At 37.0% G+C, this 22,678-nt stretch overlaps 1 protein-coding gene across 1 annotated transcript; it reads right to left on the reverse strand.

The window, feature by feature from the left end:
- Positions 1 to 3,043: 3,043 nt before the first annotated feature.
- On the reverse strand, positions 3,044 to 19,167 carry LOC125061924. The gene is made up of 9 exons (XM_047667563.1): positions 19,037 to 19,167; positions 17,383 to 17,465; positions 15,355 to 15,397; positions 14,767 to 14,877; positions 9,015 to 9,162; positions 7,528 to 7,671; positions 6,585 to 6,741; positions 5,159 to 5,345; positions 3,044 to 3,992 (listed from the first exon to the last, which is right to left on the reverse strand). Exons 1-9 carry the CDS (start codon positions 19,090 to 19,092, stop codon positions 3,227 to 3,229), a joined length of 1,695 nt encoding a protein of 564 aa, XP_047523519.1. The 5' UTR covers positions 19,093 to 19,167; the 3' UTR covers positions 3,044 to 3,226.
- Positions 19,168 to 22,678: the final 3,511 nt, after the last annotated feature.

Consider the following 22,678-nt stretch of genomic DNA (forward strand, 5'->3'; position numbering starts at 1 on the left):
ATTTTTCCGTTACGCGTCATCTTTTGAAGTGAAACTTCTTTATCAACGTATGGGAGAAATTTTGTAGCAGGCTACGCGCCATGTTGCTTTTTGAAGTCAAACTTCTTTATCGGCGTTGGAAAAAAATTTACACACATTTGTTACATTTTTCGGTTACGCGCCATCTTTTTCTTGTCCCTACCACGGTTGATCCGAAGAGATTCGAAGCCATTAGTAACAAAAATATATAATAACGATAACAATGATAATAATACTAATAATTCTATTACAATTAATGAAATTCTGTAATAATCTTAGTACTACATAGTAGTACAGTAATAAGTTAAAATGAAATAATTGAATTTGTTAAACTTTATCTAATTTAACTTTATTTAACCAATTTCTGTAAAGTTGCATATAGTAAGTAGATCATTTTTCGAAAAATAAGGTCATAAAGAAGTTTCACTTCTTACGTGTGTACACCTAGTACACGCACACATTTTTTATATCTGTGGTGGCATGCGCATTTGCCCTCGAAAGTTGCAAGGGGAGGGCCTCAGAGCCTAGCGGTCTTATTAAGTGGCAGCTAGGTGAGGGGTACCGGGTTCGATTCCCGGTTCGAGGGCAAGTTTTAATTTAATTTAACTTTGTTCTCGGCCTTTGGGAGGGTTGTGCGGTACCGGGCGAGTGCTTAAACCGTACATGGAGGACTCGGTCGAATTGCTAAAAGACAAGTACGAATTATACAAAATCCTATACTTGACGCTGGCTAATGCACAAATCGTGCCAGAGCCATTAATAAAAAAATAAATATAAAAAAAGTTGCAAGGGTATGCGAGACTCACACCACAATCTCTGATATTGAGACTGGGTAAGCAATACCCACTAAAACAACCTGAGGTATTTCCTACAAGGGTTTTTCAAACAATTTCGTTTAATTTTTTTGAGCACAAAATTATACACAAAGCATCCGGTTCACAGCCTCCAAGCAGTCGGACTTACATGTATAAGTTGATAAGAGCATTTTTCTAAACATTTTTCATATTTACAATTTTCATAACCTACACAGTAATAATAAAAAGAGAATCAGAGAGAGGAAAGAAGAGGGAAGAGGGAAATACATTTTCTGAAGTTTCGCTCTTTACACTTATATAAAGTGTGAGTTGAGAGCGCAGAAGTCGATTTATTCTAGAATAGAAGTAGGATTTACCAGCCTACTTAGTCTGCTGGTAAATCCACCACTGCTTCAAACATACAGACGACAGTACGCCATGTCGAGAAAGAAACCTGCACGTACTATGCTTTCCTTGAAACAGTTTAGGCCATTCTCGACGCTCCTATAAATTCATTGTAGATCAAACTAAGTATTTTTAATTTTAATTCAGTAACCAAGCGTTGTAAAGACACGGTATTCACACGGTACTCTCATTTAACACTCGTACGGGGAAGGAAAACATCGTGAGGAAACCGTCATAGACCGGCCTTAGAGCCAAAAGTCGACGGCATGTGTCAGGCACAGAAGGCTGGTAAAAAAAAACAAATGAACGTAACATACACAAATGTTTTTTTAACACTTCGTTCCATTAAAAGTACATATAATCCTTACAGGAGGGATATCCCTAACAATAAGCCAAAGATACAAAAAAAAATGCTAAAATTATAATTAGGAGTAACAGTACACACTTAGTAATATAATTTATTACACTCGCGGCTTGCTTTTGCGTAGTTTTTTTGTTTTTTTTACAATACCGACACTTATATAAAAGCTGTAATTCGTTTAGAACAATGTAAAGTTTAACTACAGCTGCCCACATCCAAGATGACCGTTCATCGCGCTATTTCCTAATTAACTTCAATTGACGAGCGGACACGTGCCAAAATACACTTTTTAGTATGTTTATTTTTATTCATATTCATAATTAGAGTTGAGTTACGATTAAAATGTTTCCAGAAACAATAGACACATCACAAATACAGAATAAATAAGTTTTTAAGGAGAGAAGTTATTAGATTGATTTACAGATAAGAAAATTTTAAGTAAAGAGTAGAAAACAGAAGAACTAGACTTTCATTTTTCAAATATTTTTTTTATTTTTATCGGTAACATATTTTACAATAAAAATTTTAAATTTATTTCTGTATATGTTTCATGATCGTTTGTCAATCTAATAGGCAAGTAGGTGATTAGCCTCCTGTGCCTGACACACGCTGTCCACTATTTAGGTTTAAGGCAAGCCGGTTTCTTCACGCTGTGGTGCTATAACCTTTTAAGGTCTGAGCCTCAGATTTCTGTATCTGTTTCATGATCATTTGTCAATCTAATAGGCAAGTAGGTGATTAGCCTCCTGTGCCTGACACACGCCGTCGACTTTTTAGTAAGATAAGCCGGTTTCCTCACGATGTTTTCCTTCACCGTTCGAACGAATGTTAAATGTGCGCTGGAGAAAGTCGATTGGCGGGGATCGAATCTACGACATGAGATGAGAGTCGCACGCTGAAGCCACTAGGCCAACACTGCTCAGTATATTATTCGATAGGTTTTGATAAACTCATAAAAATTAAAACTTTGATTATCAAATGAACCTGTTGTTATTTCCAGAAAGATACTTTTTGGTGATTTACCTAAAATGTCCCAGTTAGCTAAGAATAAAGACATTAAACAAAAAATATTTTTAATTACATTTAGAAGAGAAGAGAAAGAAGATTTTATTCTAAGACATTATTATTAATTTTAATCTAAGTTTTTAAATCTCGTTTTTTGCATTACTATTCATAAAACTTTAGTGCACTTGAATACCTCGGCCCCAGAGCCTCTACTCCAAAGGGAACAAAATCAAAGTTGGAGGAAAGACTCTTCTTTCTCTTCGTTATAAATGAAAATATATCAAGACTCAAATATCTCACATACTGAGAACCTCCGTGTTTTTTGCTATAGAACAGGGGAAACGGGCAGGAGGCTCACCTGATGTTAAGTGATACCGCCCATGGACACTCCATGCCAGAGTGCTCGCAAGTGAAGGGCCTTTGAAGCTGGTGAAATTAAAGACAATTCTCACAACGAATTTATTAAATTCAATTACAATTATAAATATAGGAAGTTCTTTGTTAAATCTAATACAGTATGATCACTACAAAGCGCCGCTGATGGGACAATTTCTGGCGTTAAAGAATTGATATAGGAAATTGTATGGATAGAGCAAAGTCGAGTTGGACGTCGTGTTGCTTTGTAGTCCAAATAAAACTAAAATCATCGTAATGCAAGATGGGATTTCTTTTGTTTCTTCTTTCCCGATCGCCAAAAACCCTTAAATTCTTTACTCGTGCTCGGTTTTTCATCTTCTATTGTATGTTCAGAGCTTTCTTGACTATCGTTCCTTGGTATTGTGACAATGTCTTCATCAAATCTCAAATGTTTATCTTTGGTTTCGGTAGATATTTTATGGGGTTTAACAGGTTTTTCGTAAATTGTATTATTTATTTCCGTTTCTGTTTTATTACTTGAATCGGAATCTGAAATTTTTAGATTTCTTATGAGCTGAAGGAGGTTAAGTTCGCTGTTCCTTCTTGGTTCGTGCGTCTTTTTTATTGGATCATTGCGCATTTCCGTGGTCTTCTTTTGTTTCTCTGACGTTTCCTCATTTGACATTTCTAAACTTGCGCTCGTCTTTTGTTTCACTGTCATTTCTTTTTTCGAAATTTCCAAACTGTTTCCAGTCTGCACGCCAGCGTCTTTTATCACCGGTGCGATATTACGCAGCTCCAATTCAGTGAACGAATACAATTTTCTCGGGACATGTGATAACTGTTCAATCTCTGCAAATGCTTCATCCGATAAATTGTCCGCTTTTTTCTTGCGAAAACATCCGCAGAAGAATGCTGCAATTCTTCTGCATAGAGATGTATCATTTTCTTTCATGTCATCATCATCATCAAAAATATTGGCTTGATAGAACAGTTTGGAGTAATCATCCGTTGTGTCATTCGGAGATCTCATGACTGTGTCCAAATAAAGGCTGTAATCATATGTTTAAAAATAGTGTAATGAGCTGTGTTGGCTTAGTGCACTGCGTGCGACCCTCGTCCCTAAGGGGGCACCTGCTATGCACCAATGGACTTTCAGTCTATGTATTAACCCTCTCGTCCGGTGAGGAAACCGGCATGGCTTAGACCAAGAAGTCAACGGCGTATTTCAGAAGACTGATCACCTATTAGACAATCAAATGATCACGAAAAAAGCGATCAAAAAGAGTGGCGGAGAGTTTATTGCCTATTATCTTTTATTATATATTCTCCTCTCCCGTTCTACGCCCTTGATTTGAAAACTGGCAGTAAATGTAAAATTAGAAGCATTTAAAGTATATTTCTTTGTTGACGTTCATAAGTGTACATTGGGTTACCTATATCAATAAATGATTTTAACTTTTGACTTTTTGAAACAATCCCCAGGCTGATCACCTATTCGTTTGTCACACACGTAAATACAATTTCACAAAGCGGAAATAGATTGATCGCAGTAAGGAGGTTGGCCTACAAAAATAATCATTATCTAAGCTAAATGAAATGAAAATATTGAAGTATTTACGAACCGTACTAATTATTAAATGCCTTCTGGCAATGTGAGTGTCTACGGGCGGCGGGATCACTTAACATAAGGTGAGTTCCTGCCTGTTTGCCTCGTAATACATAAAAAAAACATCTTTGGCTATATATGTAGTATAATTGCTTTTTGTTATATATAATTTAATTTAGCTGAAGGAGTAAAAAAAATAATATTTTTATCTACAACCAGGACCGTCTAATGAACCAATTTGTTAACATTGGTATAGATCAGATCTTTAGTTCAAATCCGGGAAATGTCTAGGTACTCCACGATTCCACATACATCAAGCCATGGCGTACAGCCAAAGCTAATTAAAAACATTAAGTACTCCAACCAACTATACCAATCACAACTTTTATGTTTTTTTTTCTAATAGGCGAGTCGATGATCAGCCTTTTTGTAAGACATGCCGTTTTCCTCACGATGTTTTCCTTCACTGTTCTGTTATGTGTGTTACATCGCCCATAGACAGAAAGTCCATGGGTGCACAGCCAACACTGCTCTCAACCAACTTAACCAACCAGGTCATAAAAATCGGTCAAGTCATTTCGGAGTACGACGAAAATCAAGTAAAATTACATGTTTTCAGATGCGTCGGCGTAGATGAAGAATGCCTGTGACACCCTGGGCACGCATCGCTTCAGCCAGTAGTGGACCGTATATAGAAGTGTCAAAATGACAGCCACGAATGTGCAGGCGGCCAGGCAGACGTTATGCTGAAGCCCGTGGGACCAGCCACATCGGAGACGGTCCTCATCATATATATCTAGAAAAAAATGCGATATTTTTTTGACTACATGACCGTATAAAAAAAAATGAGTTGCGTGTACTAGGTGTACACACGTAAGAAGTGGAACTTCCTTATGACCTTATTTTTCGAAAAATGATCTACTATATGCAACTTTACAGAAATTGGTTAAATAAAGTTAAATTAGATAAAGTTTAACAAAAGGCTTTTATTATCATAGACCTGAATACAAATACAATTATTTCATTTTAACTTATTACTGTACTACTATGTAGTACTAAGATTATTACAGAATTTCATTAATTGTAATAGAATTATTAGTATTACTATCATTGTTATCGTTATTATATATTTTTGTTACTAATGGCTTCGAATCTCTTCGGATCAACCGTGGTAGGGACAAGAAAAAGATGGCGCGTAACCGAAAAATGTGACAAATGTGTGTAAATTCTTTTCCAACGCCGATAAAGAAGTTTGACTTCAAAAAGCAACATGGCGCGTAACCTGTTACAAAATTTCTCCCATACGTCGATAAAGAAGTTTCACTTCAAAAAATGGCGCGTAACGGAAAAATGTGACGCGTAACGAAAAAATGTTACACTAAATTTTTTTCTAACCCCGATAAAGAAGTTTCACTTCGCAAGAGCTAACCTGTTTGAATATGGCTGTAAAAAGCTTTGAATAAAATTTCTTGATTGAGCGTTGTTTTTCAAGAAATCCGTTAAAATTATTGATTTTAAAAGTCCACGTGGCACAAAACTTTCACAGATTACTCGAATCGATAAAGTAGCGTATAAATAATGTCTGAATGGCAATTAATAAATTACTTGTATTAGTCTAGCCATTTTCATTTTGGATTTTTTTTTTCATTCAAAATATCGCCTATTGCTTTCAGTGGGGACTTGGGGCCCTGGGCTGCAGTCCAAAAAGCCCTAAAGTAGATCCGCCCCTGCCCAGTACACCATTCTTGATGCATAATCGGTGAAGAGGTAATTTGTTATCATGCATATTGACGGCATCCGTAGCATCGCTCATCGTACAGAAAACAATAATATACCTTCCCCAGAAATAACACTCATGAAAACCATACAAAAATCCGTCCAGTAGTTTTTTGATTAATTCGCGTTCATACACTATGTCAGGAAGTGGAAGTGGTAATCCATTTCTGACTTATACTTGAGGAGTCCAGGTTCGAATTCCAAGAAAATATATAATGATTTTGGATTAAATTCCTGATGTAGCAAAAAAAAAACTCACCGTAAGCCCCACAATTAGGTACTCCATCGCACGCGTTGGTTGAGTCTATACACACCCTTGTACCAGCCACTTGACACTCCAGATGGGCTGGTGGGCAACGGCCTACACTGTTTAGCAGTGAACGAGCTGGTGTCACCACCAGGGTCATCCTTTCCAGCTGTAACACTGTTGTCTCAGACACTGATACATCTCATTATAGAATGTCCTGTATTCGGAGCCTCCAGGTGCAACGAGCAACAAATCGATATAAAGGTACCAAGCAGTTACCGGATATATTAAGAAACTTCAGTAAAGGTGGGAGCTTGTAGTTTATTGTTTATTAGAATGCCAAATCATAAAATGACTGCTTCACGACTGATTTGAGAGCGACCGCCGATGCGAAAACCGCTGTGTGAGTTCGAAAAGTGAGTTACAGAATCGCAGGGCAGGACTGATGATGATAAGTCTTGACTCTGTATTTCACTCTAAGTTACGATCTCTTTTAATTCTATTTATGTATTTCGAACGGACGACCTAAAGTTAGAGTCTGGCTTAGCGACTAATCCAACACGGGTCACCAGAGGCGCTACAACCTTTTTAGGTCTGGGCCTCAGAACTGTAACTGTTTCATTTATCAATCTAATAGGCAAAATAGGCGATCTCCTGTGCCTGATACACGCCGTCACCGTGGGTCTATTGCCATTTTCCTCACGATGTTTTCCTTCACCGTTCGAGCGAATCTTATATGCGCACATAGACAGAAAGTCCATTAGCACAGCCGGGGATCGAACCTAGGACCTCAGGGATGAGAGTCACACGCTGAAGCCAACACTGGTCCGATTTATGTATAAATAAACAATTGATAATACTGTGAAACACTTCACAGCAGTCCACAACCAATAAGTGTTGCCAATAGCTAAATTAAATGTCTAGTTCTCGTAAATCTTTAAGTGTTGCCACTTACCGTAAAATTGCTAATAGCAATGACGATCCTTGAAGCGTTAAACAAGTAAACTTGCCGTGTTTTCGGCTCGTGATAATCACAAATATTAAATAGCGCTGCGCCGACATATTTTCGTAAATATCGAAGGGACACACGGCCTTGGAGCTGTAAACAACTTATGCATAAACTTCTTGTGTCATAGTTTGTTCTTTTATGTGGTAGATTATTTTAACGACCGCGTCTTTAGTAGTTACAAATTAGTTTTTTCTTAATATTAAGTTGTCGTTTGTTTAATATTTAATTTGATTTTGACGTGATAACGTCTTTAAAATCGTTTTAGTCGGGTGACATGTTCAGAAACTTGTGTCACACCAAAACCTCACGAGCGCGATCGCAGGTATAACGAGAGAGAGACGGACCGATCTCCCGTCTCATCTCGAGCGCTGCCAGTCATTCCGTGAATGTATGAAGAAAAATGTATATCATAGTCGAATAAGTAAACTTGTAATTTTACACCCGAAATTTATCATCAAAAGTGTGAATAAAACGATAGATGTAATTTAAAATTTGAAAAAATTGTTATCTTCATTAATTCCTTACTTCCCAAAAACTTATATCACCAATAAGACGTTATCACGTAAACATCTCGATCGTAAACCTACTTTACAAACAACCAATATTTTTTTATATATAAACTAGCTGTCACCTGACAAACGTCGTTTTGCCATGTATATCATTTATAATAAAAAAACTACCCTTAACATTAATAAACAATAAACTACAAGCTCCCATCTATTCAGAATGCCAAATCATAAAACGACTGCTTCACGACTGATTTCAGAGCGACCGCCGATGCGAAAACCGCTGTGTGAGTTCGAAAAGTGAGTTACAGAATCGCACGGCAGCTCTCTTTTCCATTTTTTGATATACTGGAGTAAATTCGGTCTTAGTTCCCGTTGAAGTCAGAATTTCGCTATTTGCACGGGCATGAATACGAGAGAGCGCTCTCAACTTCTACCCCAAAGCCCCAACTACGAAAATTTAAACACTAAGCAAATGATAATCTATACATACAAAAATGAAACCCGTTTTCCGTTGTCACGACATAACATGAAAACGGCTTGACCGATTTGGCCAATTCTTTTTTTATCATATTCTTTGAAGTACGAGGATGGTTCTTACGGAGAGAAAAATTAAAAAAATTGAGTGAAAAAGTCTAAAAACAACACTTTTCTATATTCCCATACATAATATTCGTAATAATACTTAAAAGTCAATTTGAACTTTAATACCATATCATAAAGTTCAAGTGTTAGTGGAGGGGTTTCGGGATGGTAAATTTTTATTTTTTGACATAATGTATTTGTTGTCTTATCAACTTTCTTTTTTTATTTCAGCTAGACCGGTGTCCCGAATGGCAGAATAAGTATTTAAAAAAAATAAAGAATCGACCGTTAGGCGGTACGATGTTCGCCAGGCCAGCTAGTATTAAATAAAATGGCAATTACTTCATCATCCTGAAGTTCCACCAACTGTGCCAGATCCTGCATGTCGGAATATTTGTAGATCATTTCCGTTGTTTCTTTTCTTAATTTGTGTGTCGTGCTTCTCGGTCTTGCATTCTCAATATCCAATGATTTGATATAACGTTTAATTCTAAGAAAATGAAAGAAATATGGTATTGACAAGATCAAATGTTTAAGATGCCAGTGGCATGGTCTTGACAAAGTATCTGTTTCGTGATAATTAGCAAGTAACAAAAGACTTAGGGTCCTTCAAGAAAAGTGCGGAGTGAGCAAAGGCCGGCAACGCATTTGCGAGCCCTCTGGCTGTGAGTGTCCATGGATGGCGGTATCACTTAACAATAGGTGAGCCTCCTGCCCATTTGCCTCCAATAGATAAAAAAAACAAACACACATGATGGTTTCCTCGTGATGTTGTACCATATTTGGTATTCGTATATCCTTATAAGGTACTGAGTATTGTAATGAAATGAACCGTATGACCGAGTGTTAAATACACATAGAATTGTTGCGCCTGGGATCGAATCTTTTTTTTTTTTTATGTAATAGGAGGCAAACGGGCAGGAGGCTCACCTGATGTTAAGTGATACCGCCGCCCATGGACACTCACAATGCCAGAAGGCTCGCAAGTGCGTTGCCGGCCTTTCAGGAATTGGTACGCTCTTTTCTTGAAGGACCCTAAGTCGAATTGGTTCGGAAATACTTCTGTGGGCAGCTGGTTCCACATAGTGGTGGTGCGCGGCAAAAACTGCCTTGAAAAACGCTCAGTTGTGGAACGGCGGACGTCGAGGTGATACGGATGGTATTTTGTATTTTGCCTTGACGTCCGATGATGAAACTCAGCTGCAGGTATTAGACCGAACAACTCCTCTGAACACTCTCCATGGTAAATGCGGTAGAAGATGCAGAGAGATCCCACATCTCTACGCAACGCCAAGGGATCAAGCCGCACGGAAAGTGACTGGTCGTCGACGATTCGAACCGCTCTTCGTTGAATACGGTCAAGTGGAAGGAGCTGGTACTGGGGAGCTCCCGCCCAGAGGTGAGAGCAGTACTCCATATGGGGCCGAATTTGCGCTTTATATAGTTGCAAGCGGTGGCCCGGAGTGAAGTACCGTCTCGCCTTGCTGAGCACACCAAGCTTTTTGGAGGCTAATTTAGCCTTTCCTTCCAGATGACCGCGAAACTGAACGTTATTCGATATGTCAACGCCCAGTATTCCGATGCTAGCTGAGGCTTTAAGGAGAGTGTCTTCAAAGAGGGGAGTAGCGACAAAGGGAGTTTTTTTAGCGGAAAACGCGCATACTTGTGTCTTCTTGGGGTTAAATTGGACTAGATTTAGTCTACCCCAGTCCGAGACTCCACGTAGAAGAGTTTCGACTTCAGACACAAGTTTGTTCCGGTACTCATCGACAACAGCCCGAGAAATACCTGCCCGGCCAGTGTAAAAAGTATCCCCAGTGCTGTCGTCCGCATAGCAATGGATGTTACTAAGCTGCAACATATCATTGATATGCAGAATAAACAGGGTCGGGGATAGGACACAGCCTTGTGGGACACCAGCATTCACAGGTTTCAGGTCGGAGCATGCTCCGTCGATGACGACTTTGATGCTCCGATCAGCGAGAAAGCTGGAAATCCAGTTGCATAATTTCTCAGGGAGCCCATAGGCTGGAAGCTTCGAGAGCAGTGCTCTGTGCCACACCCGATCGAAGGCTTTCGCTATGTCCAAACTTACCGCCAGCGCCTCCCCCTTGGACTCAATTGCCTCTGCCCACCTATGTGTAAGGTATACAAGGAGGTCACCAGCCGAGCGACCACGACGAAAGCCGTACTGAGAATCGCTAATCAGCTGGTGGCCCTCTAGATACCTCAAGAGCTGGCTGTTAATAATGGTTTCCATTATTTTGGAGAACAAGGAGGTTATAGCTATTGGGCGATAGTTGGACGGATCAGAGCGATCGCCTTTTTTAGGGATTGGATGTATCGAAGCGATCTTCCAGCACTTCGGAACAGTGCCGAGCGTGTAAAGGTACCGGAAAAGGCGCGTTAGGACCGGAGCCAACTCAGGAGCACAAGTACGCAGCACAATTGGAGGGATGCCATCAGGCCCGCTCGACTTATGGATGTCCAAGGAAGACAAAGCTTTACGGATAGCACGTTGCCGGAATATAACTTCGGGCATCGTAGTATCACACCGCAATAATGTCGGTGGTTCCTTCCCTTGATCATCCAAAGTGGAGTTCGACGCAAAGAGACAGCCTAGAAGATCGGCCTTCTCTTTCGCGGTATGGGCAAGTGAGTCATCCTCCCTATGCAGTGGTGGAATTGAGGGCTGACAGAAATTCCCTTGGACAGCTTTGGCAAGAGACCAGAAGGCTCGAGTTCCCGAAGGGAGGTGGGCCAATTTCTCACCAAATCTGGCAATGTGCTCTGACTTTGCTTTAGCGATTTCTCGCTTGAAGGACCTGGAGGCTGAATTGTATGCTTTTTTACGTTCGCCGATACTCACATCACAGAATGTCACCGCTTCTGCCCAGGCTTTAAAGCATTCACGCTTACGGCGCAAAGCCGCTTTGCAAGAACGCCTAAACCAAGGCTGGGACTTGCCACCGACCGGCACCGCAGAGAATGGAATAAAAAGTTCCATACCCTGCAGGACCACCTCGGCGACAGAGTCAGCGACGGCATCTGGAGTACTCGATGAAAAGCAAATGGGCCCCCAAGGGTAGGACGCAAAAAAAGACCGCATCCCATCCCAATCTGCTGACTTATAGTGCCACACGCGGCGACAGCCCGTGAAGCTAGGCCGAAGAGGGCGCGTGAACGGCACAATGCTCCGGACCACACAATGATCTGATGAACCCAATGGCGGTTCAACAGAGACTTGGTAGTTCTCCGGATGTGAAGTCAGCAGAAGGTCCAACAAAGAGGGTTTATGACCATCCACATCTGGTATTCGCGTAATCGCAGGGACCATTTGCGTCAAGTCGTAAGCCAAAGCAAAGTCGTGAAAGGATCTTCCCGCATGATCGGTGGTTTCTGAGCCGAGCCAATCGGCATGGTGGGCGTTAAAATCGCCAAGTATCACGATTTCAGCGGTAGGAACCCTTTCGAGCAGGGAATCTGTAGCCATTTGGATGTGCTCAATGAGTCGGTCAGTTTCGGTATTTCCGCTATGGGACCTATACAGGCATGCGTAGAATCGCGGATGGTCACCGCAGTCTACGCGCAGCCAGAGGTTAGATAGGTCCCTTCCTTCAAGCGTCTCGAGGCGACGAGAACAGATATCCTCTCTGACGTACACGCAAACTCCCGCCCGCGGCACAAATGAATGTTCCAATTTGTACCCCGGGTAGGAGAGGTAGGAAGTATCCTAGAGGTAGTAGTATACGACCTCAGGGATGATTGCACGCTTTATCCAGCCAACACTGCTCTAAATCTTTTACTAACCGAATACAAATTTAAAGCAAGATTGAATATACATAAAAAATATTATATTATTATACTAGCCGTTTCCCGTGAAATTTTATGTTTCATTATTATTATTTTTTCATATTTTTATTATTCTTCTTTTCAACTTCCCGCTAAGAAAATTGAAAATTTTCGAAAATCGAGTTTTTAACAGATGTTGACGTTTTGAGGTTCTAGGAAGCCTCTTTTGTTTTTATTAGCGGGATAAATTTTCATAAAAGTAAAACAGCAATAAAAAAATGAAGGAACGTTGGAATTTAAAAAAATAAATAGCCATAACCATCTAGGAAAAATTTCGCATCGAATGGCAGTAGTTTCATGTCGATACAATCAGTGGTTTAGGCGTGAAGGAGCCTCAAACGAAGACCATTTTCTTTTTATATATATAGATACTAGCCGTTTCGCGCCCGCTTTGCTGGACGAATTAAAATAAATTTTATGTTTCATTATTTTATTTTTTTTCATATTTTTATTATTCTTCTTTTTAACTTCCCGCTAAGAAAATTGAAATATTTTGAAAATCGAGTTTTTAACAGATGTTGACGTTTTGCGGTTCTAGGAAGCCTCTTTTGTTTTTATTAGCGGGAAAAATTTTCATAAAAGTAAAACAGCAATAAAAAAATGAAGGAACGTTGGAATTTATTAAATAAATAGCCATAAACCATCTAGGATTTCGCATCGAATGGCAGTAGTTTCATGTATACGATACAATCAGTGGTTTAGGCGTGAAGGAGCCTCAAACGAACACCATTTTCTTTTTATAAAGGGTATTTCAACAAGAAGTTTGTTTTTCAATTGTGGCAACACCGAGAACGTGATAGTTTTGACATTTAGTTTTTGGCGGTATTCGTAGCAGGTGCTTTGGCAATTATTACAATGAATTCAATTTCGCTCGAAAATCGCATTAAAATAATTCAAATCAACTATAAAAATGGTGGTTCTGTTAAAGTTACATTTCGTAAAATTCGTGATATTTTCGGCCAGCATAATCGTCCTTCTGAGACCGCTGTTAAGAATTTGGTCGCGAAATTTGAGTCGACAGGCTCGGTACAAAATGTGCCAACACCAACACGTGTTCGACCGGGTCGTTCAACAGAAAACATCGCCGCCGTGAGCCACAGTGTTGAAGAAGATCAGAATTTGTCAATTTCACGACGTTCTCAACAATTGGGGTTATCCAAAAGCACAACATGGCGAATTTTGCGAAAGGATTTGGCTTTGAAGCCTTACAAGATTCAACTGGTGCAGGAATTAAAGCTGATCGACCATTCAAATCGCCGCAGATTCGCTCAGTTCATTCAGGAACAACCTGCTGGTTTTTCTGAAAAAATCATTTTTTCAGACGAAGCCCATTTTCATTTGTCAGGGTACGTCAACAAGCAAAATTGTCGCATTTGGGCTTCTGAAAATCCTAAAGCAATTATTGAGAAGGCTTTGCATACTCAACGTGTTACTGTGTGGTGCACTATGTGGTCTGGAGGCGTGATTGGGCCGTTTTTTTTTCGAAGATGAGGCTGGAAATGCGGTAACAGTCAATGGATCACGGTATCGCGAGATGTTAACCACTAAATTTTGGCCTATTATTGATGACATGGATATCACTGAAATGTGGTTTCAACAGGACGGTGCCACATGTCACACAGCCAATGAAACGATCAATTTATTGCAAACCAAATTTCCCGAGCGCATAATTTCGCGAAATTCAGCTGTTAAGTGGCCAGCCAGATCGTGTGATTTAACACCACTGGATTATTTTTTGTGGGGCTATGTTAAAGACAGAGTCTATACGGAGCCAATCGAATCGATTGCAGCCTTAAAACTCAAAATCCGTGATGTCATTAACGAAATAGACCCTCCATTTTGCCAAAAAGTGATTAAAAATTTTGATGAAAGAATCAACATCTGTCAGCGTGGTCGTGGTGGACATTTGCCAGATATCATTTTTCATTCATAATTGCCAAACTTTTCTCTTTGTAATACAATAAAAATTTTATTCATTTTCCTCTAAATTCTTTGTTTTATTTTGTTTTAGAAAACAAAGTTCTTGTTGAAAAACCCTTTATATATAGATTATGTATTCCATCTCTGGCTATATTTTCAGTGTAATTGTTTGTTATTATATATAATTTTTCTTAGCTGTAGGAATACGAAATAAATAAAAACCCCTTTCTATGAGACATTTGCTGCTAATCTCAACCATTTGACAACTTCATTCGTAACGTTCCTTGGAGCTTATAAAATGATAATAAAATTAGTAACTAACCTGGATTGAGTTTCATTAATTGTATTATTCAATAGCACAGCGATAATTGGCGCAGCTTGTACGACGTTTTCAAATGTTTTTCGATTTACCAAAGAACCGGTTTCAGGGTCACTAAAGATAAAAAATTAATAATATTTATATGTATATTAATAAATAAATATAAAAAAATTTTAAATTAAATTAAAAATTAAAATTAATTTAATTTAATTTTTTTAAAGAAATTTCAAAAAGGTTAGTCGACATCACAGGAGACCGAAGATCTGGCAGCTACCTTGGACAAAGAATTAGTCTAGCAATTCAAAGGGGGAACGCTGCCAGTATCTTCGGAACATTGCCTAAAGGGACTCCTTTTAATGATATATTTTAGTTTATGTTAAGTTTAGTAATTTATTTCAATGTATATTATTTTATTATTATTAGTTTATATTTAATATTAGTTTTATGTAATATGTGAAGTTTTACCTATATTATTGTATATATATTGACATGATAATATAGATTATTTTTTATATATTTGCAAGATAGTACAAAAATATTATGGTGGTAACAATCTCAACGTATATTCATAACTAGAGGACATTTACTTACCTAACTGGTTTTGTAAAGAAAACCCTGACTTCATCATCAAAATCTGAAAAAAAAACTATTATTACATTCCACCAATCTTGTCTTTCTGTTCCGTTCTGTTCTTGTTGTTCTTCCGAGCTACAGGGAGGATACAAGTTTTTGATGGGATCTTTCGATCATGACCTAGGTCTTGCAACTAATGCGGACAAGGCTACGGTCTGCCTCGGGCGATTGCTGGTGGCGCCGTGGGGTTTTAGTGGGTATACCAAGTCCCACAAAACCCTCCACCACAAGGCAGCCGTGCTGGCTCCTTGTCGGAAGGGCAGGTTTTAATAACAGTGCGCATGAGTGACAAAATCACTCTCAGCATCGTTAGCATTTGCCTTCCGTCTTCCAACTTTGGTGCACGCAAAATAGTGTCATCGACAAAAAGTAAATATAAGTGCTCAAAATACATTATATTAATTTTATAAAATTGATGAGGGTGATGCCAAATACATCGACACATTTTTTTTGATAGTCATTGTTGAGCTTCTTTCGGGTTACGTGTTCTCGTGCATCTAGCATTTTTTATTTGGATAATACATATATACTTTTTGTTAATTATAGTTGATTATAGATAAGTCTACTATTTAAAATTGTATAGTGAGTGTTTAGTGCGTGTTTAAGAACTATTGTGAGGCAAGGTATCAATTATCATCAGTCTAACCTCTTTTTGTGCCCATACTAAAACTAATCCCAAATCCTTACGGCTGATAATATTGTGTGCCTATCTTCCTGTAATGAGACATTGATGAGGTATGTACTCAGGACTTATTATTTTAATATGAATTGTGTATCGACGGCCACCGAACCGTTCTTTGTGATACAATAAGAGAAGACGATATTGATAATGACATCATTGTACATGTTCCGGTCCGGTGGTGGAGAGGCTGGCTATCTGTCACCCAGGTCTCCTGTTACAGAGATCAGTCTCTCACATACACTTCCTAATGTTATCATCTTAGTTTATTTATTGCATTTTAGGAAGATTTACAGTATTTTAACAGAAGGTAAATTATGATTACAATAAAATAAAGTCAGTACTAATTACAAATCTCCACCTATAGATAATCCATAAATACCTTAAGGAGATAGGAGGAATAAAATTAACATTTATGAATTTATAATACTATGAAACAATAAAAGAACTTTTGTAAATTAAAAATTAAAAAAAAAATTAAGTATGACTATTCTAATGGAAATAGCTGGATGTGAGTGTGCGTCTCACAGAGTCAATGGAAGAACAGAAAAGATCGATGTCAAACTGGGTTGAATATTGGTTGTAGGTCTGTACACTTCGAATCATGAATGTAAATGTTTAATCATAATAACCTTGTATGTATATGTGAGAGAAGAAATAAAGATTATTTGTATTCAAGTCTGTGATATTAAAAGCCTTTTGTTAAACTTTATCTAATTTAACTTTATTTAACCAATTTCTGTAAAGTTGCATATTATAGATAATTTTTCGAAAAATAAGGTCATAAAGAAGTTTCACTTCTAACGTGTGTACACTAGTACACGCACATTTTTGTTATTTTTTATTTATTAAAACTCCCAAGCGATATTAGAGAATTGTCACTCAATAAATTCAAAGACCTATTAAACGTAAATTAATCAATAAAGCTTTTTTAAATTTGACGAATAAATGATCCTAATCCTTGGAATAGATCCAGTTCAAACAATTTGTATGACTCAAAACTTAGCGATTAAAAAGAGTGGCGGAAAGTTTCTTGGAAGTTCTTCTTGCCCGCTCTACGCCCTTGACTTGCGACATGGTAATAAATTTAAATTTACAATTAATTTAACTTCTTTTCTGACGTTTACAAGTGTACTTGTTTACCTATATGAATAAAGTGAGTTTGAGTCTGATTATTGATGAAGTGGAAAAGAGACCAGCACTCTATGATAAAAAACACTGGTTATATTTACTGCCAGTTCTCAAATTACGACGAGTTTTGTCGCAAGACACTTATCACTATATTTTTTTTAAATTAAACCTATTACCTGAGCTTTCTGTTCTTGATTCCATTGTTTGGCTTTTCTTTGCAAGCTGTGTGTCCATTTTATCAGTATGTGAATTTGTAGAACTTAAAAATGTAAACAATTCAGAAATACAATTGGTTATGGCTTATCATCATTATATTAATATTTATCAAACATCTTGCTTAGCATTCGAGAGAAGAGATGACAAGATTCTTAATATTTGCTTGGTTTTCATTTAATAGACATTTTTTTTTAAGACGATTCACACCAATTGATCTAGTCCCATGTTAAGCTGGTGAAGCTTGTGTTATGGGTACTAGGCATCGAATATATATACAATATACATATTATAGATAGACATATAAATACATATTTAAACACCCAAGACCTAAGCACAACACCAAATGCTCATCACATCGATGTTCGTCTCAGCCGGGGATCGAACCCGGGACCCATGGATTTGCAGTCAGGGGTACTAACCACTAGTCCAATGAGTCGTAGATTTATTAATCGTAGACTAAAGTGGTGAATAATATTCTTGATTAAATTACGTAATTTTAATTCCGGCAATGATGTTATTAGCTTATATTTTCATTCTATAAAATAAAAAATAAAATATCTTTATTGTTATATTATAAAATTACGTAATATAAATTAAATTATATCATTTGGTACTTAAGTACCAAATGATATAATTTATGACTTTTGTCTACGATAAATAGTTGTCTATTAAATGACAGGAAAATTTGCAAATATTAAGAATCTTCGTGCAGATATTTATTTCGTTGCAATAAAAATCAAAGAAGCACAGATATTGTCTATGTATTAATGCTAAGCAAGGTTTTTGATGGGTTTTTTGGTTAATGATGTATTTATCATTTGTTCTATGAAATAGAGAAATAAAACCTCGGTGGCCCCATTTTATACAATTACGTTATTTAAGTATCAAATGATAACATTTAATGCTTTTGTCTTCGATTAATAATTGTTAGACTTGCAACGAATATTCGGTTACTATTCGGTATCCGGCCTATTCGGCTGCTTTTATTATATTCGGCCAACTACCGAATATCTACATATTATTCGGCCGAATACCGAATACTTAAATAATATATTTTGTCATAGAGAAATAATTGCTAAAATTAAAAATTAAAATCAATTGATTACGTATTCATATTCTCATTTCTGTTATAATCATTTAAGTAGTTATTGGTAAATAAAACAGGTACATAATTAAATCATTTTCTGTATTAAACAAGTTAAGAATTTTTCTATGCATTTGAATTATTTTCATAATCAAATTTAGATGGGGAAAGTTATGGTGCAGAAAGACTAACTTTTCTGCATTTTTACAAGTACAAGTTTTTGGCGCTAAAATCCAGCCGAATACTTTTGCCTAATATTCGGCTATTCGGTCAGAGACCTCGCCGAATATTCGGTATACTGCCAAATATACTACATATTCGTTGCAAGTCTAATAATAATTGTCTATTAAATAAAAGTATTAGTAAAAAAACTATGCCAATATTAATGTATGAATGCTAAGCAGGGGTTTTGTTGGGTATTATATGTGATATCAGAAAATTGGTTTATAAATTAAATTTTGATTTACTTTAAATTACTGAATATACATTAATAGAACTAGTAATACTAATTTAATAGTAATAGTACTTACATATAGTTAATATTTTTAGTAGTTTGCGTGGCTGTTGTCGTATTAAAAGACGCCATTAGCCTATCAATATTATTCCATGAATTATTGTATATAATTGATAATACATCTTCAGGAACTGTTGGTAACGGTTTTGTATGAGAAAATGAGGAAAGTCTGAAAGGAGTATTTAATATGCATTGCATTGTGTCTTAGCTTCATGGAGGGGAGAAGAGGGAACCCTAAAAAGGAGTTAATATAGAAGTGTTAAGAAGGGTTTGCGAAGTTATACTTCTTTAGGCGCGTTATGAAAAATTGGTGAGAGTGAAATTTTACGATACGCGCGCACCGTGACACAAAATTAAGAGAATGAAGTTAGTGGCGCATGTTGGCACGCACGCCGCCTCTGCACTGTGTATTTATAATATTTATCCACATGCTTTGAGTTTCTACATTTAAAACACGTATTTTCATTTTGTTTTCATTATACAAGTGCGAATTTTATATGTGCGTCTGAATTTTAATCAGAATTGATTTAAATTGAATATTTAAATCAATACTAATCAATATTAGAAAATAATAATAAATATAATATTAATTAATATTTATTGATTTAATTTTTCAAATGTAAACTGAACCTTATAGTCATATAATGACTCCTTTTCCAGTCTTTGATTATTTAATTGTAATTAATTATTTACATGTAATCAAAAACTATTTCTAATAATGCCAAAGAAGTATAACTTCTTACGCGCGTACATAAGTACACGCACCCTTTTTTTTATATAATAGGGGGGCAAACGAGCCTACTGGGCGCCTAAAAGGGCAGTGATGGCCACCCATTTTAGTGGATGCGTTGCCGACCTTTGAGAGAGTAGTACACTCTACCTTTGAATAGTTGGAGGTCGTATGTCTCAAGGAAGACCCCAGCCGGGAGTCGATACCACAGTTCACTAGCAAAAGAAAATTCCTTGTGAAGGCTGTGGAAGGCTTACTGTTAATAACTGTTCATTTTCCGCCTGCTCTTAGCTTAGCTTTTTTGCTTATCTGAGGGGGGTAAGGTTTTAATATAAAACCTGAAACTTTTTACCTTTGACGTGAGAAAAGATGTTTAGTGCGAATTGATGCTGTATTCTTCCGCCTGAAATTCAATCTTCGTGTCGTTTTATATCTTTTTGTTTCCCTCCTCTTGTGTAATGTACTGAAGGTTATTCTAGAAAGGTTTATATTATTTGTTATTTTATTATGAAATGGCTGCCCTGTAAAGTTTACTATTTGTCAGATCCGTAACTATTCTATAGGTCGGTTATTGAGAGCTGGCGCGTTCACAGTACTCACACTAATGCAATTTCACTATACAGTATGTTTAAAAATATTACTTTTTTGCCAAGCTATATATTTTAGTCTACTCTGGTTTTAGTAAGGTTGGGTGGGTTGTAAATAAATAAAAATACATATAAATATTATGTGCATACGAGGGTGGATCCAAAAGTTCTAAGCCCGACCAAGAACGTAAAAAAGTAGTTTGTGTAAATAATTTTTCATTTTTCGACATAAGCTCCATCTAGCTCAACACACTTCGCTTTTACTTCACTTCAATACTCCTCTTAGAAACCCCAGTCGCATCTGATGTCAAATTAAATATAACATTTTTTCATTAAACTGTTTTTATTAAGATGCTTAAAATAATTAAAAACATTGTGCACCATTTCACGAGATTGCCCTGGTAATGTTTGAAAAAAGATCAACATGTATAAAATAATAATAATATAAAACAGTAAAGATCAACATAAACAGTAGCAAAAGAAAAACAATAACTGTCTCTTTTATACTCATAAGCTTGACCGAGCGCGAGAGAGACGGACAGTATTTTCATGATGTATTTGTGATTGTATTTCAGTTTGACATCACGTCTCGCGCTTATTCACAGACACTACGCAAGCTCAAAGTGTAAATGTGATGAAGCCGCCAGCTTTAGATAACATACCTATAGGACTGTGACGATTTTATTGTTGAAAACTTATCTTCAAACGAAGGTGTAATCGACATTGTAGCTTAATAACATTCATGGCGGTAGTAAAAAGCGAATTAGATTGTAATAAATACGTTTTACGCGTACATCAACCTTTAATGTAATATTGTGTCTCAGTCGTACCCAAAGGCGACGCCAGAGGAGGTGATGGGGGGAAGGAGGCAGCTAAGCCATCGAGGTCTCTTCTCTCATGAGAACCATTTGATTTACCTATTACTAACATGGGTTTTTTAAGTGAAACTTCTTTAGGCGCATGAGGGTTAAACGTCACGAATATGTGCAGCGTTTTTGTCGAAGAAAACGGAGAGAGCGATTGAGACCGACTGAGAGAGAGTGAGAAGGGCAAATTACTTTATAGATATACTTACTATATACTATTTTATTTTTATTTTATATTTATTGATATACTATTTTTAAAATTAAAATTTCGTAAAGAGAATTTATGAAATATTAGTATGTATTTTATATTTTATGCAAAATAATTTATTGAAATCTCAAATATCGATTTGTAAATTAAAATACCACGTGTTTTAACTATCGAAGAAATAAATTAAATTATAACTTTTTTTTAAAGAAAACACTTTTTTAACGGATTGAATCCTCCATCTTTTAGTCGATATCAACTCCGGGGAAATAAGTACAGATAATATAACTTTTTCTACAGCTGTGTTACTTTTTGACATTCAACACCTTTTGTCTTCAGTCACCGTGACCACGCACGCTGTAAAGCACGCGAAACGTCGGAAAAAAATTTATAATTGTGTAAAATAATTATAAGTTTATAATAATACATAGCTTCAATCCATTAAAAAAGTGTTTTCTTTAAATGTGTAAAAGTTATGTTAATATAAGACAACACTTTAATAGAAAATTAAATTCATTAAATTCCTAACATATCTTTCTTTTTCCCTCCATCTAAGTACCGGAAGTTTTACGGTGCGTACAGACTATATAACATAACATGTTATACAACATGTTTCAGATAATGTGGACACTGAATGATCCTGAATGACACTAGGACGAACCCAGCATCTACGTTTTTTGTTTTTCTTTTGTTATTTAAAATGGTTATATAACATTGTTATATTGCATTGTTATTCTAATGTGTACACTATTGTTTTATGTTATAATGTTGAATAACAAGGTTACATAATGTGGACGTGTTATAAAACACAAGTTATATAATATGTTACATAGTCTGTACGTACCCTTAGATTTGTATAAATATGAACAAGACTTAAAAATTAGTTTGCCAAAGAAGTTTCACTTCTGACGTGTACTTTGTACGCACGCACTTTTATGTATAGAAGACAAACGTGCAGGGCCTGATGTTACAACCGCCGCCCATGGACACTCACAGCCAGAAGACTCGCAAGTGTGTTGCGGGTTTAAGAATTGGTACGCTCTTTTCTTGAAGGACCCTAAGTCGAATTGGTTCGGAAATACTTCAGTGGGCCGTAACACATAGTGGTGGTGCGCGGCAAAAAACTGCCTTAAGAAACGCTCAGCCTTGCGAACTCTCACAGCGGTTTTCGCAGCGGCGGTCGCGCTCAAATCAGTCGTGAAGCAGTCATTTTACGATTTGGCATTCAGCCCTGCGATTCTGTAACTCACTTTTCGAACTCACACAGCGG

Source organism: Pieris napi, chromosome 24, assembly GCF_905475465.1.
Source record: "Pieris napi chromosome 24, ilPieNapi1.2, whole genome shotgun sequence".
NCBI classification, from domain to species: domain Eukaryota; kingdom Metazoa; phylum Arthropoda; class Insecta; order Lepidoptera; family Pieridae; genus Pieris; species Pieris napi.

Excerpts from the sequence above, each read along its gene's own strand:
- LOC125061924 (XM_047667563.1), bottom strand. The coding sequence starts at position 19,092 with ATGGCGTCTTTTAATACGACAACAGCCACGCAAACTACTAAAAATATT. Across the intron at positions 17,466-19,036 it reads ACTAAAAATATTAACTATAT|TTCTACAAATTCACATACTG; the intron begins GTAAGTACTATT and ends TACATTTTTAAG. Across the intron at positions 3,993-5,158 it reads GCCGACGCATCTGAAAACAT|CCTTTATTTGGACACAGTCA; the intron begins GTAATTTTACTT and ends ATATGATTACAG.